Source organism: Mustela erminea, chromosome 15, assembly GCF_009829155.1.
Source record: "Mustela erminea isolate mMusErm1 chromosome 15, mMusErm1.Pri, whole genome shotgun sequence".
In the NCBI taxonomy this organism is placed as follows: Eukaryota; Metazoa; Chordata; class Mammalia; order Carnivora; family Mustelidae; genus Mustela; species Mustela erminea.
In genome coordinates this window covers 75,474,006-75,498,446 of record NC_045628.1, presented here as the reverse complement: position 1 = coordinate 75,498,446, position 24,441 = coordinate 75,474,006, and the positions used below count along the sequence as shown (strand labels likewise).

At 41.7% G+C, this 24,441-nt stretch overlaps 1 protein-coding gene across 2 annotated transcripts in view; it reads left to right on the top strand.

Moving 5' to 3' along the window:
* Positions 1–24,441, top strand: part of MTUS2 (microtubule associated scaffold protein 2) — a 576,541-nt gene that overhangs the window by 436,671 nt on the left and 115,429 nt on the right. For both annotated transcript variants that reach the window (XM_032314531.1, XM_032314532.1), the window contains exon 8: positions 1,155–1,366. In XM_032314531.1, the coding sequence (XP_032170422.1) occupies positions 1,155–1,366 (212 nt within the window). The remainder of the gene's footprint in view (positions 1–1,154; positions 1,367–24,441) is intronic.

The following is a 24,441-nucleotide window of genomic DNA, read 5'->3' as shown; positions in this document are numbered from 1 at the left end:
AGAGAGACTCTCGCTCACCCCCCAAGTCTTTGACCATTTGTCCTTTGCACTGCGTATCAGTGAGCTCTTCCTAGGGGCCTTGCTTTACCTGCCCCCCCAACCTTCCACCTAATTAATAGTCATTCTCCTTAAAACATCCCTTACCCTATCCCCAGTACTAGGTGGAGTTTCTGGTTCCTTCCTCTGTGGCCTCCCCACACCTACTGTTTTCCTGGCAGGAGGCAGACATCAGAGGACTTGTGGGCCATGGGAAGGAAGGAGCACTTCGTTTTTACCTCAGTGGAGCACAACAGCAGGGAGGGGTACACACAGGTCAAGGATGGCTTTATTTATTTATTTTCCTTTTGACGAAAGGTTAAACCTTGTTTTTTTTTTTTCTTTAATTAATTAATTTTTTTATTATGTTATGTTAGTCACCATACAGTACTTATTCATAAAGATCATTCTGACTATGGTGCAGGGAAAGATGAGAAGAAGCAGGGCTTCCCAGTAGAAGTTGGAGGTTATGGGGGCTTGGACTGGACCTTTAGCCCTGGGGTGGCGTGAGTGAACACGTCGGGGGAATATCTTGGAGAACACTGAGGCTGTAGGAATTTAAAGTAGAAATCCCTGGAGCAGAGGTTATGAGAGGTATGGCTTGACTCATAACAAAGAGAGGGTCTGTAGAGCAATGCTAGCAAGCGAGGGAAGGGGGACGCGTGGGCATTACTCCTGGATGCCCAATTCAAAGGTCGCTAGGTTCTAATTCGGACTTCAAGCTGGATTGACTGACTTATTTCCCATAGACATTTTTATAGAGTAATCCCCTTGAAGGAAAAAAGCAAAAAACCTCAAAAGCCCAAAGAACAGAAAACAAGAACTTGCCTCCGTCTCTCTAAGCAGACCTAGAAGAAATGCAGTGAGCTGGAAGGAAGCTGACCGTTTTGTCTGTTAATCTTTTCCTAAGTGTGAAACTCTGAGCTGAGAACCACATAAATGGAGGAAACTTTGGAAGTCCATTTCTGTTTTTTCTTGTCAGTACCCAAATGACCAACCTTCTCAGCCACTTGCTCTGAATGGAACTCTTCTGTACCCGAGAGCTTTTGTCACATTTGGGATGAATGTTTTTTCACAAAGCAACTGTTTTTGTTTTTGTTTCTGTTTTTTCTCTACAGGATACCCCAAACAGAGGACTACCGCGCCCCGAAATGGGTTTTCCCCCAAGCCAGACCTGCAGAACCGCGAAGCTGAGCGACAGCTGGTCCAGAGGCTAAAGGAGAGGTGCCAGCAGCAGGCCCGGCAGCTGGGCTTCGTGCAGGGGGAGCTGCGGAGAGCCGTGTGCGGCTTCCAGGCGCTCGCCGTGTCCACTCAGTATTTCTCCAGAAAGGTGAGGCCATGTTCGGGGAATGTCGAGGGGCTTTTTGCTGGAGAAGAGGGTGGTGATGGTGGTAGTTGTGTGGGGGGTGAAAGGGGGGAGTCTTAGTTTGGGTTTAGGGTTAGAGAGCGATCTGATTTTCAGAAGGTCATACAAAATCTCCAGCAGCAGTATCTAACGTCCTGGAAGTCAAGTTTATACGTATGTGTGAGAGAAATCGGTCTGGGAAGAATGACTGAGTAACCGTGATTTCAAAAGGGAAAGTTTTGTAAAACAACAACAACAACAACAAAGAAGATATAAATGAATGTTTTGAAGGTGAGATCTTGGAAGAAAACAGAACATGAGATTGTCATTTTAGGGACGAAACGGCCAAATTCTAAAATTTCCTCACATTTCAAATAAAAGGGAGGCAGGACCACTGTGTTGTTCCACTATAGCTGTTGGAAGGAGATGGGATGTGCCAGGTCTGGGGGCATCGTGACAGAGGAGTTGGGGCCATGCTCACGGTGTTCACGGAGCAGCATGGGGTGGACGGCACCCTCTCTGCTCTTTTGGTTTCTCTGAAAATGCAGAGAGCTGATTCCTTCTCAGCAGAGAAGTTGTCCAGAGGCTCCTGGAGCCGTCCACACACTGAGTCTGTTATTAGCCATGATGTAGCTCAGCTTTCCCGCTAGTTGTTGTGGAACAAAGGTTAAGGGGAGCCTGGCGTCTGAAGGAATGCATTTGTGTTCCAGCAAGAAATAGCCAAGGCATGTTTGGGGGAGAAGATGAACATTTACCTTCGAGGTTTAAACATTATGAATCAGCATGTTAAAAACCCATAAGGCATTCTGAGTTTCATATATGGACCTTCTGGTAACTATAAATGGGAAGAAGTAAAAATACTTTGCAAATGCTTGTCTCCAAATAAGAAAATGAGCTAGCTAAGTGTCTGGCTACTTTAAAGAAGAAAAGCAGAAGAATGTTAAATAGCCCTACATCCCTGGTGTTGTTTACCACCCGAACACTGAAGTATGGAGGACATCCTATGCACCCCCACCCACCCCTCCCAGTACAGAAGCCTGCCTTGTTGTGGTGGTTGTTTTCTGTTTCGCTTGAGACTTTCAGCAGAAAGACCCAGTTAGCAATTTGTTGGTGTAGTGAAAGACAAGAAGAACAGAATTCAGTTTTATCCATAGTTTCAGCATTTTTCCCAACCACAATGTTCACAATGAATGACCACTTTGAATTGCATACCTTCCTTTCCAGCAGGTATATCATGGGTGTCAGCCTTGAAAAGCTCAGGTCACTCTACACCCAACCCTGTAAGAATTAAAATTACAGGCACATTTTGGAGGGGCCAAGGGCCTGACTTGCTATGGTTCATATTGAGCAGTTTTCTTATGAGAGAAAGAGAGGCCTATCTCTGTTCTTTAGCTTGATATGTATTTTCCTCTGACTGTCACATCTTTAATACTTTAATAAAGAGAAAAGAATGAGGTTGTCCATCAAGGGTCAGTGATAACATTGATGTCGTTACTCTGCTCTTCTGTTACTTCTACACTTGTCTTAACAAATCCTTTTTTTAAAAATTTTAATTCCACTATAATTAACACACAGTGTTACATTAGTTTCAGGTGTATAATATAATGATTCAGTTCTTCCATACATCACCCAGTATTCATCATGTAACCAATCCTTGAGAGATGTTTCCATGGCTAGACATATCAACAGACATTGATATAACATATTGGTAATATGTGCTGTGTTCCCAAGTTGGAACTTTTGGACCCCATTTATGGCATTATGGCAGAGAAGAGAGTTCCTGGGCAGAAATCAAGGGTTGGTTCCCCATAGTTAAGTAGTTCTATGACCCGGAATATTCCTTGTTGGCCCATGGACCAAGAGTTTTATTTCTCCACAGAATACACATGGCTCTTAAATCAGAGACCACAAAGGTCTAGCAGGTGATTTGTAGGCATCGCCTTCAGACCTCCCTACTACTCGAGTTGCACTCAGCGTGACATTTCAGCAAGACGGATGGCAGACATGAATTTCATGTTCTTTTCAGTAAATCACAACCAGCAACCCCAGACAGGCCTCCCAAACGACCATGGCATTTCACCTCCCACACAGCCTCGTGTGCTTTTCTGTCTTTCTGATCTCAAGTCTCTCCCCAGATAAACCCCAGAACTAAAAATGGGCGTGTTAAAAAAAAAAAAAAAGTCTGTAATTGAACAGAAGTGGTTTCCACAGAGGCTGCCATGTGTCCTACATGGTTAAGATGGTTGATTTGAGGTTTGCCCGGTGGTACCAGATTAGACCAGGAGGTGGGAGGTGGGGGTGGGAGCACCTAGGAAAACAGAGGCACACCTCCATAGCCAGCTTGAAAAGGCAGTATCTCTTTTCTTTTGTGGTTAGAAGGCTCAACCATGTGTCTTGGAAGTCTGCGCCTGTATTATTTCTATACCGTAGCAGATCTGTCTGTAAAGCATGGCATGGTAGAGAGGGCATGGGACCAGCAAGGAGTCAGCTCTCTCTTTGCCTCTGTCTACAGATGAGACCTTGAGCAAGTTACTGCCCCTCTCTGAGCCTCATCACATCACCAAAAGGAGTAATATTCTTGCCCTTGCTCCGGCTCCATTAGCCAAGTCCCCTCTGACTGGTCATCCTTGAGTCTATGTTTCCTTAACTTCAAATACGGTTAATAATGCTTCACAAGGTTATTGTGAGAATGTCATAAATGAGTGAGTGAAGTTACTTCAAATAATTATTGAGCAAAACCTTCTTTTTTGAGTATGAGGAAATCTGACAAGACTGTGCCCTCAAATATTTTACTCTCAGTTGAGATGAATAAGACCTAGACTAGACCTACAAAGCTCTTCTTCTTTTGCTATACTTGTTCATAAAGAGTTTGGCCTGGAGTGTACTTTAGGATGGAAATAATTTTCAAGTCTAGCTATTCAGCTGCTGCTATGTATGTTTTTCCAGAATGTGCTGATACCAGTAAGGAAGTATTGAAAAAAGTAAGTCTCAGTGTATGTGAAGTCCCTAGAAAAAAAGAGATAGAAGCCTAGATAAGAATCTTCCATTCCGTCCCCATGCTTTACAGCTCCTGGCAGAGCAGCTGTGAAAATTGTCAGCTGGGAACAGCCTGAGCCCAGTGTCCAGGGATTCCAAGCTGCCACACTGAGGTGCTAACAGCAGCCTCAGGCTTGCTCTGGTTCCAGGCAGCTCCGCCCCTGCGGCAAGGCATCGTCCTCACCACAGGCCAGACAGATCTGCTGAAATCTGTGGTGCCAGACCTCCGGGTGGTGTAGTAATGAGCATCACTCTCGGACTCTGCACTTCTTAGGGTCAAGTTGAATGATTTTTATCTTTTTCTTGCTGCCTGGTTCCCGGGAATGCTACTCTTTAGCAGCCCCTGGTGGCCAATCCGGGAAATAATTCAGATGACGGTCCCTTGTTAAGTGGTGTGCCTTGCCACGTAACCATCAGGTTTTATACAAGTTACATCTGAGGGTGCATTTATCTTATTTTTAGTAAGATTTATTATATTTTTCAGTATTTTTCACATTGACTTGCATCATTTTTATCTTTGGCTTTATAAATGTGATAGTAGATGATGGGTTTTAATTGTTTTTTTTTTAAATTTAGTATTAAATAGTTTAGGCATAAAAGAGTTGAAAACTAATGTCAAACATTTGTGTACTATATAAGCTTATAATAAAACTCATAATGCATCAGCCTTCTTTTTCCTTTACTGTTTGACCTTATATCAAACAATAATTTTAAATTCAGAAGAGTAGAAAGCAAAACATCAGAACACCCATCATCTATATTTAATACATATTAACATTTTGCTATATTCACTATTCACTTCATCTTTGTTTCTGTTGTTAGTTAGGGTGTATATTTTTAAATATAGTTTATATATTTCAACTTCAGCATTTCAACTCACTTTTGTTGGTAGATTTTTATTAACGCTGTTTCTACCCTATGAATGTATCAATGTATCCGTGGAGGATTCAACAAAGTAAAAGGCAGGGGCACCTGGGTGGCTCAGTTGTTAAACGTCTGCCTTTGACTCAGGTGATGATCCTCAGGTCCTGTGATCGAGCCATGCATCCGACTCCCTGCTCAGCAGGTAGCCTGCCTCTCTCTCTTCCACTCCCCCTGCTTGTGTTCCCTCTCTTACTGTGTCTTTCTCTGTCAAATACATAAATCTTAAAAAAAAAAAAAAAAAAGTAAAAGGCAGAACTCCTTAAAAAGAATATCACTCCTGGTTATTGACCATCTCCAATGTCCTACACACTTTAGATATATTTGATATGTATATATATGTATACATAATATAGCATATTTTGTAAATATGACAATATATGTAATATGGTATACATAAGATACATAGGACATAAAAGTGCCTGGGTGGCTCAGTCAGTCAAGTGTCTGCCTTTGTGTCCCGGGATCAAGACCTGCATCAGGCTCCCTGCTCAGTGGAGAGTCTGCTTCTCCCTCTCCCTCTTCCTCTGCCTGCCATTCCCCATACTTGTGGTCTTTTTCTCTCTCTGTCAAATAAATAAATAAAATCTTCTGAAAAAAAGATATATAATTATATATAATATATTTATAATATTTATATCATTATATTATATAAATATTTATAACATTTATATAATTTATATCATATATATTATATAAATATTTATAATATTTATATTATTATAACCCTCACAACAACCCTGCCTGGTCTAGATATGACAGGTGAGGAAACTGAGCCTAGGGAGATTATGTAGCCCTTCCAAAGACCACATAATTAGGGGCCCCTGGGTGGCTCAGTTGTTAAGTGTCTGCCTTCAGCATGGGTCATGATCCCAGGGTCCAGGGATCGGGCCCAGCATTGGGCTTCCTGCTCAGCAGAGAGCCTGTTTCTTCCTCTCCCACTCCCCCTACTTGTGTTCCCTCTCTCGCTGTGTGAAATGAATACATAAGAGCTTTAAAGATAAATAAATAAATAAAGACCACATAATTAGAAAGGGATGGGAGCCACGATACCAGGACAGGTTGTTCCATATTCAACACCCATGTTTTTCCACAAGATTATGTGCTATCTCTTCCTCTCCCTCTCTTACCTTCAAGATGCCTTTATTGTAATTAAGGAGAAAAAAACATAATTAGAAGAAACAGAAAGTGACACAGTTATCACAAAGTTAACACTTATACAGGATGATACCAGAAAACTGTCTAAGGCAATATTTAACCTGTTGCCATTAAAAGGGGGTTATGTGCACAAGCGCAAGCCCAATTATTGTGAATGGGAAGGCCACTGTGAGTGGTCTAAGAAGCGGACTTGGAAGAGCCGGGATGGATACGGGTGGGATTCTAGGTGAGTAAAGAGGACGGAAGAGCATATGCATAAGGGGGAAGGGGACACTCAAAGTCTGTTGTCCTGCCTCTCTTTAAGCTCCAGGTATATTAATGATTTATGAATAGGGACCGAGGCACTCAGGAATTGTTTCCAAAATGCGGTAATTACTCTGTAACAGGTCAAAAGCTCCTCATCAGGAAGACCACCCAGATTCATCTTTATGCTCCAGAGCACCTGGTTTTTTTGTTTGGTCAGAGTAGGGTGTGGGCTAAGGGGAGGAGAAAAAGACGGGCAGAGAATCCCTCCGTAAAATAAATGCTTGCTGGCTTTGGCCATTTGCTACATTCAGATTTTAAAACCCCGGGATTTATCAGGATAAATGTCTGCCCTAGAGCTCCAAACACAGGGGAGAAGCCATTATATCCTCCAGCCAAAGGATTTTGTATTTTAGAGACTTTTCCATTGAGTGGAGCTCTCAGAGCTGAATCAGCATTGAAAGCAGTAAGCTCTTTGTTGCTCCCTAAATCCCAAAAAAACGACCATTTAAATATAGTGTTTGGTGTCCCTCTCCTTACAGATAATGCTCTGTGATTATCTTCTCTTCCCTTAATTTTACCTTGACTAAAGAAGGCTTAGAGAGACTGCAAGCACTTCTGATGATTCTTCAGCACGTAACTAGTGGGATATGCTAGTAAAGTAGTACATGGACGGTTCAGTGATAGCTGTTCTGGAAGAATGTTATGTGTCACCAAAGTAAATGTGGCTACAGTACTTTCCTGGGACAACAGTGAATATTTGCTTTTACTTTTATGGTTCTAGCCTAAGGAAATTCTTAGCACAGCCCCCAAACTTCAATATATTCCCAGTATCAAAAAGTAGAACTCCCAACCAAGCCAAGTAGCTCTTTGAAGTCATAAGAACCCCTGGCATAAGATGTCCATGATGGAAAACATCATGGTAGGTAGAAAATAAAATTTAAAATTGCAAAGTCTTCTCAGCTTTTTCGGAAGATACCCAGTACTGGTCCCTAATAAGAGCTTCACTGATAAAATCATACTTCACTGATAAAATCATAAATTTCATAATAAGGTAATAATAGCTTGCATTCCCAGCAACAATGTAAGAGGGCTCCCCTTTCTCCCTGAGGGTTATAGAAGGGAGGGGGCTGGAGTGGTGGGGCAACCGGCTAATGGGTATTAAGGAGGGCACGTGTTGTGATGAGCACAGGGTGTTATATCCAACTAATGAATTGTTGAACACTGCATCAAAAATAATGATGTACTATATCTTGACTAACTGAACAGAATTAAAAGTAAATAAATAAATAAATAAGGAAACAATAGATATTTGACTAAGGCAGAATTTGTTCTCATTCAGTTCATCTTTTATACTTTGTCATAAGTAGTTTCCTTTTTTAAATTAAATGATACCCCTTTCGAATACAGATGGATGCCAAGGGAGAAGAAAGATGAGTTTCATTTGCTGCTTTTGAAAGGAAGAAGTTTTCCCCAGTGCCTGGTCAGCAGCTGGTTAAAAGTGTTCTGTAGTAAAAGTGCATGCCTTTAAAATATGCTGAGATCCAGAATTTGGTGTCATTTTCCTCTAGGCCAGGGAGGCAGCAGAGTCAGGTGGAAATGGCACGTCACAAGGCCATGCCACTCAACTGATCTAGACCCACGCCCTCTGACGGTCTCTGCTTCCGTGTCACTGGAGATTTATTTTAAAATAAATGAATTGCTATAAGCATCCCTCCAAGTAAAAGCAAGTCAAAGGAATGATAACTTTATTTTTTTAAGGTTTTATTTATTTATTTGACAGAGACAGCAAGAGAGCAGGGGGAGCTGCAGGCGGAGGGAAAGGAGAAGCAGGCTTCCCGCTGAGCAGGGAGCAGGGCTCAATCCCAGGACCCTGGGATCATGACCTGAGCAGAAGGCAGGCTAGCTTAATGACTGAGCCACCCAGGCACCCTGGAATGATAACTTTAATGGAGCAATTCTGGCTTGGGAGATGGGAGATATGGGTGCCTCAGCTCCAGACTCTTTCCTGTGAGAGAGGAGTTTGTTAACTTTTCTAAATCTCAGTGATTGTTAATTGTTTTGAGATTTGTTTATTTATTTACTTGGGAGAGAGAGAAAGCTGCCTAATGAGGCTGAGCCCTCTCCTTGCCTCCTTTTGACATCTGTCTGCTTCCTGAAAGGGGCAGGTGTCATGGTGGATTGTTCTGTGCCTTTCCACCAGGGGCAAGAGTGGGGAGCATGGACTTGCGTGAGACACCTGTTGCCTGCAGAGAATAATGCTGAGAGCCTCCCTCTATGGCTCGCACTCTGCCTCTTCCTCAACCTATACAGTCCAAATTATGTCCCATTCCAAGGACACTTCCCTGTCCACCCTGACCATACTGTTTTACCTAACACCTCTTTGTTAAATGGAACATTTAAAAACTACGTGTCAGACCCTGACTTCTTTTTTCTTTTTTTTTAAGATTTTATTTATTATTTATTTGACAGACAGAGATCACAAGTGGGCAGAGAGGCAGGCAGGGAGAGAGGGGGAAGCAGGCTCCCTGCTGAGCAGAGAGCCCAATGTGGGGCTTGATCCCAGGACCCTGGGATCATGACCCGAGCCGAAAGCAGAGGCTTTAACCCACTGAGCCACCCAGGCGCCCCCAGACCCTGACTTCTAATTCCCGAGGAGATACACTTGTTCAGATCATGATGCGTGGACGTCTTAGGGCACTAAGGGAGACGCAGGAAGGAGCTATTCCTCCAGCCAGGGTCACTGGGGTCCCTCAGAGAGGACAGATGCTTATGAAGTGGCCTCCAACAGCAATAGGATTTCATCAGGTGGAGCTGGAGGGATCCCATGCTGCAGGTGGTACAGCCCTGGGAAAGGACAGGACAGTTCTATAGAGGGGGGAGAGTCTTTTGCCTAAAGTTTGGAGTTGGGACTGATGACATGCAGGAATGAGGCAGAAGGGTTTGGGGACTTGAACAGCAAAGTGAAGAGAGGGGACTCTCTTTGGAGCAGTCAGGAGGCACTGAGAGTTTTGGACAGATGGCTAAAGTGTTTGAAGCTGAATTTTAGGAAGATCATTATGGTAGCGGCATATGGGATGGACGGTAGAAAGAAAAATCCAGGGAAAGGAAACAATTAGGAGGCTCTGCTAGTATTGCTAATAATCCAGGCAAGAGGTGAGGAGGGACAGAATGAGGATCAGGGGTCTGGTGGGAAGGAGAGAGTAGATAGAGGACCAAGAACGAAGGTGGTGAGCCAATTGGGGAGCTCGTTGAGGCTTGAATCAGGACAAGATGTTCTAGAAGATGATTGATAAACCCTCCCCACCCCAACGCCGACAACACCCAAGCAAAAATCACAACACTGTGACATGGAAAGTGTTAAGAACTTTAGAGGTATTCTGTGTTTATAACTCAGAAATGTTTAAAGACATCATGGGTTCTCTCTTAAGTGTCTTAGGAACTGCATACTCTGTATCCAGGAACTCTTAAGATCCAGCTCCAAAGGACCCTTAGGGATGGGCATTTTTTCCCCAAAATATGCTTTTAACTGAAATATCACATGTCTCTTTGAGGTTCAGAAGAAGTTGTCTAGAGTCCCACTCCTCATTTCAGGAGCATCCTAGGTCTCTCTTATTCTCTTAGGAATTTCTGGTGGGAGAAGCTTCTATTTTTTATATAGTTAAGTATGGTTCAGAATTTCTGCTTCTAAATTACTTCAATTAAGGATGATTGTCATTTTGTCTGTGCTGACTATGTTGCCTCCCTCCATGCCTGGTACAGCCCCTGCCCCCCCCTTGGTTGATTTTCAAGATTCTTTCTGTTTTCTGATCTTGGAGTCTTCTTAGGGAGGTAAACATGGGTTTAGATATCAAGAGAGAAAAAAAGAAGCTCTAGAAAACTTGGGATCCGTTTATATAGAAGCAACATAGAAAGAAATGAGAGTGACAAGAGAGTGTATACAGAGGGACAAAGACAACAGCGTTCCTGTGAGGGCCAGAGGGAAACAAAGAAAAGAGTGGTAAACACAGCAGAATCCCACCTCACAGAAGGCAAATGAGGGAGGAATTTGTGCAAGGGGGAGAGTGATTTATAATACCCCGTACCAGACAGAGGATGAAAGTGATACAGAAGGAGTTTGACAGTTTCAGAGGAGAACCTGTGAACAGGCAAGGACAACCAGACTGTCCTGGTTTCTCCACAATCATCTGGTTTCAGAGTTTGGGCTTTCTTCCTTAATACCTTGAAGCCAAGCACTTTACCCTGGGAGAAGTGGCAATGGTGACATCTACAGGCATTGTCTGGAAGTGAAAGTCTGTGCCCAGAGAGAAGAGCACATGCCAAACACTACTGTAAATTCCTGGAAATCTTACAAAAAGCAAGCGCTGCCCTCCTCCTGTTCACGAACACGTGAACTACAGACCCGTCTATTCCACAAGCTTCATCAAAACTGGGTCTGAAACTAAAAACACACAACCACTTTTATTTTTCATTTTATTCCTGACAATCAAATTACTGAGACTGCAAAACTAAAACAAATGTTGTACACTGCAAGCAGTTTGCCTATGAGATAATTCATAAAAGCAATTATATTTCACACAAACCCAAGAGTCAAATAGTCTGTATCTGTAATTTACTTCCTGGAGAGAGAAAGCCCACCACTTTTGCTCTACCAGGAACAGAAAGAGAAACATTTGAAATTCAAAAGTGTTGAGACTTTATTACATTACAGTGTTGTCTTGGAAACAGAGACTTATCACCATAAATACTGTCTGTACTAACACAATAGATAGGAGGTGATATAACTGCTCAAAGTATGTCCCCAATTTTGGTTTCAATTTAAATGTATGTTTTTTTGAAAGAGAGAGAAAACAGGGGGAGGAGCAGAGGAAGAGGGAGACTCTCAAGCAGGCTCCATGCTGCTCACAGAGCCTGATAAGGGGCTCAGTCTCAGCACTTTAAGATCAGGACCTGAGCTAAAATCAAGAGTCAGATGCTTAACTGACTTTGCCCCTTGTTTCTGTTTAAAAGTAACACAGAGACAGAATGATATATTTATGTTATAAGCACAAAGGAGGCCCAAGAAAAGGGGGAGAGGAGAAAGAATAAATGCAATTAATAGAAAAGTACCTAGAAAAGCAAATGGAAAAGATGGTTAGATATTAATCCAAGTCTATCAATAACCACATCAAATATGAGTGGTCTAAACACACCAGTTAAAAGACAGAGATAGTGGGGCACCTGGGTGGTTCAGTTGGTTAAGAGTCTGACTCTTGATTTCAGCTCACATCATGACCTCACAGTTGTGAGATCGAGCCCTCCATCAGACTCCATGGTGGGTGTGGTGCCTTCTTAAGATTCTCTCTCTCCTGCTCATGCTCTCTCCCTCTAAAAACAAAATGTGTGTGTGTGTGTGTATATATACATATATATATACATTTTAAAAATATATTTTTATATATTTTATATTTATATTTTTATATTAAATTTTATATATTTATATAAATATATTATTATATAATATTATATTATTATAATTATATAATATTATATTATTGATATTATATAATAGTAATATATTTTATATATTAAATTTATATTTTATATTTATTTTATATGTTTTTATTATGTATTTATATATATATATATATGATGTTTTTAAACTTAAGTGTCCACAAGAAACCTAAATTTATTTATTATTTTTTTTTTTCTGTTTGTGGATTTAATGGCAGGGGGCTAAGATGGGGTGCACCACTTGCTGTTTCTGCTTTTTCAATGGTGAGGGGGCCCCTGTAGGTGTGCTGAGGTGGGCAGGCCATGCGGTGCAGAGTTGGGGTAGTGGGCAGAGCTAGTGGGGCAGAAGGACTTTCAGGGGGGTCTAAGAAACAGGGCATTGCTAGGCAGTATGGAGGTCCCTTCCAGCAGGTGACCAGGAATGTTAAGTGGGGCTGAGGCTGGTATGAAAGCACTTGCCCTCTTCCCCCCACTTCTGAGGAGCTTGCTTGTAGCCAGCAGGAGTGTGGGGTGGCCACTGGCCCACTGAGGCTCACCCACTCACAAGAAACTCAATTTACATATAAAGACCCAGATTATAGGTAAAGGAATAGAGAAAGATATACCATGCTAACACTAATCAAAAGAAATAGGGAATAGCTATACTAATTTGAGACTCAGACTTCAGAACAAGGAAGTTTATTGGCAATAATGAGGGGCACTATAATGATGAAGGGGTCAATTCTCCAAAGACAAGGAAGGCATTAAGGTAGTTGTTGGTATTTTAGGCTGACTCTGTTTGGGTCTAGTGACTTTTGCATTCAGATAATGTTCACTTGTTGCAATCCTGAGAACCTTGTTGCTTTCGTCTCAAAAATCTTCTGTAAAGCTTTCAGGATTTGGGGGGGTGGGGGATAGGAATAATAAACATCAAATGTATCCTGGGTGCTGCTTGGACCTTTATATATCTTACATTGTTTCATTTAATTTTCACATTAACCTTCTAATGTAGATGTTTTGATGCCCATTTTATAGATAACTCAGCTTGCTTTGATCACATAACATTTTGCTTTTTATTTCATGCATCAAGTATTTAACACACACCTGGAAAGTCTCAGAATAAAGAAGGGGATATGATACAGGGTATCACCTCAAGAAAATCCCAGATATCCCAGGGCACTGGGGTGGCTCACTGGGTTAAGCCTCTGCCTTCAGCTGAGGTCATGGTCTGAGGTTCTGGAATTGAGCCCCACCTTGGGCTCTCTGCTCAGCAGGGAGCCTGCTTCCCACACACCCCCACCCCCCATGTGCCTCTCTGCCTGTTTGTGATCTCTGTCTGTCAAATAAATAAATAAAATCTTTTTTAAAAATCCCAGATATCCCACAGCAGAGTTTCCACAGCACCTCATTTTGTTCTCTTAGCAGAAAGACAGGTGGGAGAGCTCAAGGGAGTATTCCCATTTTCCAGAAAAAGAAACAGAGAAAAAGAAGTTGTTTCTGGCCCAAGGTCTGATGGCCAGTAAGCGATAGAATTAAGGCCTCTTGCCTCCAATTTACGTGCTCCTTCCACTTTTTTAACCATGATATTTTATTGACAAAAACATCAAATTGATTTACCATGGTCAAAATAACACAGAAGGGCATTTTGCTGACCAGCATTACAATAAGAAGAAACCAGGTTGGACATTTAATGCAGCCTTTGCCTCTGACCAGGGCTGCATGGAAAGTGACAGTTCTCCCCAATACCACTGGGGTATTAACACACAACCTTTTCTCAGGCAGAGGTGAGAGCATTTCTGCTTTGATTTTCCTTATCCCTGCATGTCTGGCAATGCCAACAGAACAAAATCTCAGGGCAAAAGAGCATCTTGATTTCATGCTGGGATGTCACACTTCTGACAATCAATGAAGGACAGTGTTCAGTTGCTGCAATGATAAAACATGCTTCATTCAGTAATTTGGCACGGTGAGTGAAGGAGCACTTGTACCTTACTGGTTTCTTATTGACCTAAATTAAGTAACAACTGTAGCTATACTGAGATTAACTGTGAGGTTGGCTATACTGAGATTAACTGTGAGGATCGGGACTCTGCTCCACCCCTCGAGACATCCCATCCTTGGAAGACTTTCTGCCATGCCCAGGATAAGTCATGAAACAGATTCAGATGACTATTTTTTTTTAAGATTTTATTTATTTATTTGACACACACAGAGAGATCACAAGTAGGCAGAGCAGCAGGCAGAGAGAGAGGGGGAAGCAGGCTCCCCACCGAGCAGAGAACCCGATGCGGGGCTTGATCCCAGGACACTGAGATCAAGACCTGAGCCGAAGGCAGAGGCTTAACCACTGAGCCACCCAGGTGCCCCAGATGGCTATTAAATAAGATCCATGAGATGCTATATTTCCCCCCAAAAGTAAAAACCTGAGCAATTTTTCAGACCTAAGATATTCAGAAATTTTTCTTTTATAAATGATCAGAATTTTTTTCTTATTCAGATCCTCATTTATATTTTGACAATAAGTAACCTTCAGAATGACCATTTCTTGTGTGAAAACACAATAGGAAGACTAAGAAAGTGATCCAAAAGATCCGAAATTGAGTTCTGGTTCTGAGCAAGATGGAGAACTCACATTCCAACCCATCTCTCCCACTGAATGCAGCTGTATGACCTGAACAGAATGCATGGAGTAACTATTTGAGAACTCTGAGAAGTAATATGTTCAGGTAGACTGGAAAGAAGACCAGAATTTGAAGTGTCACAGAACTAGTGTGAGTTTACAAGTTTTTCTCTCCAATATCTCCTGGACTACACTCAGTGTAGTCTACCTGGAAATAGACTGGACATGAGCAGAGGGGGCTTCAAGAAAAGTGAGCAAAAGAACTCCTAGTATTCAGGGAGAGTTAAGTAAATTATTCTTTCTTCATTTGCTCCTACCCCTTACCTACACATGGCCTGTGGTCATGACTGCAGCAGTGGTGGCAGCAGGAACCTGCCAAAGCCAGATCCTGAGGCTGGAGAGCTTTCCTCTCCGCTTGGAGGAACTGTATTCCAAGAGGGTGAGGCAAATCCCCATTGCTTTTATTCCCTCTTTACGCATCTGTCATTTAGCCACAGATATGAGCATAAGGTGAGAGGTACACAGCACAGTGGGATAATTAAAGTCCCAGTTTTCTGGATGCAGGATGAAAATGGGCAGCCCTAGAGAACTGGAAACAACTGAGGCATTGGGAAGAAGAAGGAACTTGGGAAAATGACCCTTTAACATTGGTTTATAAACCTCTGGGCTGACCCCTGAGTTATATATGTGTGAATCTCACCCTAATACCATACATAGACTTTGAGAACTGGATTCCAGGATAGGCCACTACACACCTGCCAGACTGGCCATTGTTTGTGCACAAGCGAGGCGGATTCTAATGGCACTTCAAAGGCTTTGAACACAAAACTGGCTCTAGAAACACAACCCACAGAAGGCTGGATGAAACTAGTAGCCTGAACTCTTCTTGTTCAGTTGCCTACCATCAAGTCTCCATAAGATTCAAACAGGACCCAGAGTCATATATTATAATATTCAAAGTGCCCAAGACACCATCTAAAATCAGTCAACATATAAAGAACCAGGAAAATGTCAACTTGTATGAGAAAAGTCAGCCAATAGGCAGGATGATACAGATATTGAATTTATTTGTCAAAGACATTAAATTCAAACACTTTTTAAAATGCTCCAAGAAGTAAAGCCAAGTATGCACAAAATGAATTGAAAGATAGAAAGTCTTATCAAAGAAATAGAAGATATAAAGAAGAATAAAATGGAAATTTTAGAACTGAAAGATACAAGAACCAAAGTAAAAAACTTGGTATATAGAGAAGACAGTGGAAAAAGAGTCAGTGAAATTGTAGATCATTAGAAATCATCCAACATGAACAATAGAAAGAAAACAGGTTTTAAAAATGGACTCGGGGACCTGTGAGACAATATTAGAAGGCCTAGTATTTCTGTCATAGGAGTACCAGAGGAAGAGACAGAGTATGTGCAGAAAAAAAATTTTTGAAGAAATAATGGCCCAAATCACCCAAAATGGGGAAAGACATAAACCTACGGATTCAAGAAGCTCTGTAAACCTCAAACAGGTTCAAAGAAATCCATGCCCAGACATACCATAATCAAACTGCTGAAAATTAAAGACAAAGAAAAAAAATACTGAAAACAATCAGAGAAAAATTATTACCTGTAAGGAATTTCAAATTCCTTATTGAATATTACCTGTAAGGAACAGCAATTCAGATGACTGCAGACTTCTCATCACAAACCATGGAGGACAGGTGACAGTGGAACATTTCATAATGTTGGAAGAAACAACCATCAACCGAGAATTCTGTAGCCAGGGAAGCTATCCTTTAGAAATAAGGTGAAAGAAAGACAGTCTTAGATGAAGGACACCTAAAGGAATTTTTTGTCTGCAGACCCAATCTAAAAGACCAGTCTCCAGACAGATGGGAAATGACACCCATCCAAGTTCCAGAAGGAATTAGAGCAATAGGAATGAGGAGCAACAGAGATAACAAATAGCTGGGTGTATAATGGACTATACTTTTCCTATTGAGTTCTTTAAAACGTAGTAAAATCAGGGCACCTGGCTAGTTCAGCTGGTTAAGCACCTGCCTTTGGCTCAGCTCATGATCCCAAAATTCGAGGATCAAGCTCCACATGAGGCTCCCCATTCAGCGGGGAGTCTGCTTCTCCCTCTGGCTCTCTCCTGTGCTCAAGCTCTCTCTTTCTCTCTCTTTTTCTCAAATAAATGAAATATTTCACATTTTATTTAAAAAATAAAATACAGTAAAAGCTGGAAACAAAAATAATCTAATGGGGTTTCTGGCATACGTAGATGTGATTCACAGGATTACTACACAGAGGAAATTGGGCAGAGGGATCTATGTGGCAGTAAGTTTTCTTTATTCCACTCATGGTAGTAAAATACTGATTTTAACTGGTCTGTGAGAAGTTAAATTTGTGTATTGTAGTTCTGAAATCAACAACTAAAAAATTATGCAAAGAGGTGTGGCCAAAAATTCAATGAATAAGTTAAAATTGGGTACAAAAAATGTTCAAATAATCTTTAAAAAGGCATGGAGGTAGAAAAAGAAGAACAAAACCAGAAGGAAGAAACAGAAGCAATAAAATGGTAGCTCTGAATTTAAACATGCCAATAACTTTATTAAATATAATGTAATGATTTCAGCAAACAACAGCCCATGGGCCAAATCTGTTTTTATAAATAAGGTTTTCTTGGAATATGGCCAAACTCTCTCCTTTCTATACTCACTACAGCTGCTTTCTCACTTCAGTAGCAGAGCTGAGTAGTCCAGCAGACTATAAAGGCCACAAGGTCCAAAATATTTATTATCTGGCTTTTATAGTAAGCTTACTGACCTTGGGTCTAAACACGCCAACTAAAAGATCAAGATGGTCAGAGTATGTATGGAAACATAACCCAGTTATATGCTGTCAATAAGACAGACACACACACACACACACACACACACACACACACATATAGTGAAAGGATATAACATGGAACCACAGATCAGAAGTAAACTGGAGTGGCTGTATTGATATCAGACACTGATAACAAGTAGACAACAGAGCAGAGAAATATTACCAGGGTGGAAAGTGTTCTTACATAATGATAAAAAAAGTGAACTCACCAAGAAGACATAACAATCTTCAATGCCTGTGTAGCTAACAACAGACCTTTGAAATACATCAAGCAAAAATAGAGCAAACTGAAAGAATAAAAAAGAGAAATCCAAAATTATGTTTGGAGATTTTAACATCCCTCTCTCAATGATAAACAGAAGCAGTAGAGAGAAAATTAACATGGATATGGAAGAACTGAATAACACCATCAACCAACAGGATATTACTGTTGTTTATAAAATATTCTACTCAACAGTAGCAGAATACACATTCTTTTCAAGTGGATAAGAAAGGAACATTTGCCAAGGATAGGCCATATTCTGGGTCATAAAATGAGTTAATTAAAAATAATTGTAATGATGTGAAGTATGTTGTCTGACTTTGATGAAGTTAGACACAAATCAGTAAGAGAAAGATAACAGGAGAATCTTAAAACATCTAGCAATTAAATAACATACTTCTAAATAACCCATGGGCCAAAACCCAGTCTTTTTTGTAGGGAAATTGGATAATATTTTAAATTGAGGAAAAATAAAAATACAACATTCAGATATTTGTGGAACATGGCTAACATAGTGCTTAGAAGGATATTTATAACACTAAATTCTCAGAAAAGAAGAAAGCTCTCAAATCAATAATCTAAGTTTCCACTTCAAGACACTGAATGAAAAAATATATATGTTTATAGCATATAGCATAATTATAGCACAAAAATTCTTCAAAGTAAGCAAATTAAGGGAAATAATAAAGGTAGGGAGAGAAATCAATGAAATTGGGAACAGAAAAATAATAGAGACTCAATAAAACCAAAAACTGGTTGAGACTGTTAATAAAGTTGATAAACCTATCATGAGGCTAAGAAAGTAAGAAAAAGAAAAGAAAGAAAGAAACAAAGAGAAGGAAAGAAAAGAAAGAGAGAGAGACTTACCAGCTTTAGGAATGAAATAGGGGATATTCCCACAGACTCCACAAATATTTAAGGAATAAGTTATTAATACATGGACAACTTAGATGAATCTCAGAGGCATTCTGCTGAGTGAACTAAGGGAGTCTCAAAAAATTACATGTTGTTTGATTCCATATATATGACATTTTCTAAAAGATAAAACTATAGTGGTAGAAGGTAGATCAGTAGTTGCCAAGGGTCAGTTGGGGGGCGGGTTGCAAAGTAAACTTTTTATGACTGATGAACCTTCTGTGTCCTGGTTGCAATGGTAGTTTCATAAATCTAGAAATGTTTTAAAATGTATAGAACCACACACACACACACAACATATGCACACACAACATAGTCAGCTTTACTCTGTTAATTTTTAAAATAAATTTTTTTTAAAAAAGAAAAAAGAGAACAATTTGCATCATTTTCTGATTGTCCTTTAAGCCTTACTCGGTTGAAACTTATAGGAAAGGCAAATGTAGTTGGTGCTTGGTGGGGGTGATTTTTTCACTTCTGTATGGAAATAGGTTGCATCTGTAGTAGGACATGGTGTAAAGTATTCATTTGTGGTAAGTACTATTCAAAGCATTTATTGCCCCTGATTTGGGCATCTGGGCCCACAGGCACCTTTCCCATAGCATGCCACAGAGCTCAATGAGCACACATATTCACAGCTTCATCCTGAAAAACCTGAGAGACCATGAAGTCTTCCAAGGGGCTGAAATTAATATCTGGCTTCCCATTCTCCCTCAATTAGAGTGCAATTATCCATGCTGGAAAGGAGAAATAAGGTTCCAGAAGAATCTAAAGATTCAGTCTTAGTCTGTTTGCACCTGCCTCAGGGCTGAGTCCTAGAGGAGGGACTGAAACCTCAGTGGAACCCCCACCATAATTTAGGGGATCCCAGAGTGGTAGGGACCTTTACTTTGCTCATCCCACTTGGACTCCTGGTAGTTGCAAACCTTACTGACTTCTCTGCAGCCACAGTGTAGGAACAGAGGTTGCTAGAGAGTGGTAGTAAGGGCAGAACAAGTATCCTGCAAGCTTCAGGAAATAGAGAATCTTCCAATACAAGATAGAGAAGGAGACCTGCATGAACCCAACAAATAGAGGCCTCAGCCCTTCTAGGATGCTGTGAGGACAGAGCCAGGGACCACAGACCTTTAAGTATAATTTTACCCAGCAGCAGGTATGATGTGAAAGGTCACACTCCCAGGATTATTCCAGAAGAGTCATAGCTCAAAGGTTGCCAGCCCAGAGAGGAGATGGAAGGAGAACCAGAAGCCAGCAAGTCCTTGCTTTACCAAGATCAGTGTCATGAGTCCCCTGGGATCAACCCAGGATGGAGTGGAGAGGGGAAAAAAAAAAAAAAAAAAACAGGAGGGGGTTTTTATTTTTGTTTATTTATTTTTAAATTTTTTATTTTATTTATTTGAGAGAGTGAGCACAAGAAAAAGAAGAGAGCACAAGCAGGGAGGTGGGGAGAAGGGGTAGAGGGAGAAGCAGAAGCAGACTCCCTGCTGAGCAGGAAGCCCAACTCAGGGCTCAATCCCAGGACCCCAAGATCATGACCTGAGCCCAAGGCAGACACCCAACTGACTGAGCCACCCAGGCACCCCTGGGAGGAGGGTTTTTAAGCTAGAAAGTGGCTGAGTTATGTAAACCTAACTTGAGAAACAATGGGATTCACTCTCACCTAAAAGCAACTAGATTATGTTTCCCAATACAGAGGGAAAATGGAGGCTCAAGGGTAGAGATTAAGGGCAGAGTGTAAGAATTTTTTTAATACTTTTGAATTCTTGAAGTTCATATCTATAACATACCTTAAAAAAAAAAAAAAACTGTTACAATGGTGGCCTCAGTGACTTTTTGCCCCAGCAATAGATTCTAGCTGCCAGATGAGGTCCCAGAGCTATAGCCACAGCCATGTACATGAGGCAGTCTCTTTCCACAGTTGGAAAAACAGGGCTCAGAGAGGCTAAGTTAGCCAACGCTTCCAGCAGAGCCAGGAATTGAAGGCACCTGGCCCTCAACCTGTGTTCTTCCCCTCTGTTCCACACCACTCTCACACAGCAAGAAGATCACCAGTCACCCAGTTCTCATGGGACCTCTATCCCACAGCAGGGGAGGTCGAGAGCCTGAGAAGGACACAGTAATGCTGGCATCAGTGTGGCCAGCTCGTCCTGCCACTGGGCGGCTGTAAGTCTGAGTTGACACTAGAGAAAAGTCTCAAACCTTGACCTTATTGGTATTCCAGGAAGCTGTTTTTGTAATATGAAATTACATTACATATTAACATCTGCTTTAACTTTAAAAACAACAGATTTTGAAGAGAAGAGTTCCCAAGAGGAAGGGGGATTCCCCCAACATACTCATTTCTCTGGCATAAACAGGGGGGTGTAGAGTGTTGGATGTGCCATAAACCTCTACTTGTAATAGTTTGCATCCAAGTATGGATTCAAGATGGCTTATGGGGCGCTCCCCTTTATCAGCAAAGAAGAAACAGAGGTCAGTTTACGCTGCTACAGAATAAATCCCATGCTGGGGATAGCTGTGACTGCCTGCTTTCACATTCCCTTCTAGGAAAATCTACCTTGACTTTAGGAGGATTGAACATAGTGAGGAAAGTGGAAGTGGAACAGCACAAATCAGAATCTGCAGCTGGCTAGAATCCTTTCTGCTGCTGCTAGAAATCTATAGCAAGGGTCCTAACGGGATGGATTTCTGGGCTTCTGCCCAGATGCAGGAGGTGCTGGAGTTGAGGAACAGAGAGGAAGCTCTGTGCCAGGAAAAAAATCTGGAGCACATAAAGTAGACGAGACTGAGCAAGGAGAAAGTTTGCAACTGTGGCCAACAAAGAAAAACGGCTAAGATTTCTAGGGCAATGAAACAAAGGGGTTGGATACTATGTAATCAGAAGCTATAGAGTTTATAGCATATAGCATAGTTAAGGATGGAATATAACCTGCCAGAATACTAGGAATTACTTACAGGCATTAGAACTAAGAGGGACTCTTGTACTATTTCCCTGTCATTCTCATTAGCTAACATTCTTCTATGCTTACCATGCGCCAAGCACTTGGGTATGGGCTCCCTGCCCATAGTCCTGTTTAGTCCTTTCGCCAACCTTGTGGTGGGCACTGTCATTAGCAAGAGGTGAATTGCTTTGCATGAAGTCACATAAGTAAGTCAAGACAGAGCTGAAATCTGGAGCAAGGTAGTTTTCAAGGTAAAGCCCGTTTTCATTGCTGCCTTCTGCTGCTCTCTAGTAGTTTACCTTTAGCATGACACTTAGTATGATGAAAGTAAGAGAACACAGCAGAGACAGCACAGAACTCGGGATCAGAAAACCAGACTCATCCCCAACCTTATCAGCACTGTAACTTGGGAGATTCATAGAACTTCTCTCTGTTTCCTCATCTGTAAAATGAGACTCTTATGAAGGTGAATTGAGACTGTATATGTGAACGTGGCTCAAATATGCTACCACTTCATGACAACGACTGTCTACTCAAACAATACTCATCAAGTACCTGCTCTGGGCCAGAACTGTGCCCAGAAGAATACAACAGGGCACAAAGCAGACAAGGTCTGTGTGCTCATAGAGCTCAGATTCTGGTAGAAGGATGGGTCAAGTTGCCACAGTAATTAATACACAAAGCAGTAGTGGTGTCTATGACCTAGTCTGGGAGATCAGGGATGTGGGCTCTGAGAATAAAGGAGGAGGTCAGGGAACAAATTGCCAACATTGGGTTGGGGTGATGTGGCTATGTGCAAAAATCACCCCAGGGGGGAGGGGATATGGTGGTTTATAGAGTGGAAGGAGGTGAGTGTTGGCCAATAGAGCCTGGGGCTGGGAAGGTGGTGGACAGGCCACATCGTCCAGAGTCTAACCAATGATGGAGATCCTGGTCCTTATCTAAAAATGAAAGGAAGTCTCCACATAGTGATCTGAGAAGACTCATATTTCGAGAACAGATGTGCAGGGAGACCAACCACGAGGCTGTGGAAGTAGTCTAGATGGGAGAGGCTAGTGGTGGCTGGGACCAACATGACGGGTGTGGGGACAGAAGTTTATGGATGATTGGAGAGATGTTTAGGAGGAAAGTTGAGTAGGGAGTGGTGATGAGTTGGAATATGGGTAGTGGCTTCTGGGTGGCTTAGTTGTTAAGCATCAAACTCTTGATTTTGGTTCAGGTCATGCTCTCAGGGTCGTGAGATTGAGCCCTCCATCAGGCTCTGTGTTGGGTGGGTGTGGAGTATGCTTAAGATTCTCTCTCTCCCTCTCCCTCTGCCTCTCCTTCCTGCCACTCTAAAAAAAGGAATAGGGTCATGAAAAGGTAGCTGTCAGGGCTGAAGTCTAGGTGTCTGGCTGGGGAGCCAGGTGAATGGGGGTGCCATTCGCTGAGGTAGAAATGAAGAGACAAGAGGTCTTTGCAAAGGTTCATAAATTGGGTTGTCAGACACAGAGAGTCTGAAGTGGCTCTGAGACGTCAGGCAAAGATGTCAAGTAGGCTAAATAGAACCAGCACTCTTAAAACCATGGGCACTGTGGACATGAGATGGCTTTGGGTCACAGAGTCCAGCCTCTTGCCTCAGAGATGTATCTGAAGACAGGATGTATATTCTTAGAATTGGCTTTCTATTTCATTGACCTCTGGTCTTGGGAAAGGACAGGTCACTCACTGAAAATGGTAAACACAAGTTCCAAATGACATGAAAATTAAGTCTGTGTATGTATGTATATATATATTTTTTCTCATGCAAGGCTTTAAGCAGTTGGCAAAAATGAAACTTTAAAATAGATGTGAGGGTCTAATGGAGATGATGTCCATTTCCACGCAGTCCCATCTATGGGACTACGGGGGCGCCTGCTGGGGGTGACTCTGTGATCTCACCTGGAGACCCTGCATGTGAAGGAACATACAGAACCAAGGCAGAAATGTGCTTCTAAGGAAAGACTGAATAGCAGCCCTTCTCAAATTTTTCAGACATGTGGAAAAATGTCTTCTGATTTGAATAAAAATTATGTCCGTGTAAAGAATATTTCTCATTCTGGGACTCTCAGCTTTGCACTCCTGTCCCATGGCCCTGCTGTCTTTGTCCCCTCTTGCAGGGGTCAGAAGCGGTGTGGCCCCTGTGGGTTTCGAGCCCCTCAGAAAGCATGTATGTGGGAACAGAGTGGGACAGCAGCCGTGGTCATGGTCTATGCTGAAGGAGGACTTGCTTCCCAATCTGCTAGAAGAGGAGACTAACACCCAGCAGATCAGCATTTCTGGTTCCCTCAGCTTAACACTGTCTTGGAAATCATCTACAGGCCACGTGCAGAGAGGAAGCATTTGTCTTTAATTTCTAACTGTCCACTCTGTCTCAGTAATAGGGAAACTTACTGGTGCGGAACATAAAACTAGTTCAGGGACAGTCACTTTGGGGCCCATTTAAAATAAGTTGACCTATATTGTGTATAATTAAACCTCAAGTACGGGTTGCATTTTGAAAAATGCATTTGTGCTAAGGAATATTTTTCAGTGCACCACAGCAAAATTCCCAAAGAAGGAGAGAAAAATCATCTGTGTGTATTTATAAAACATC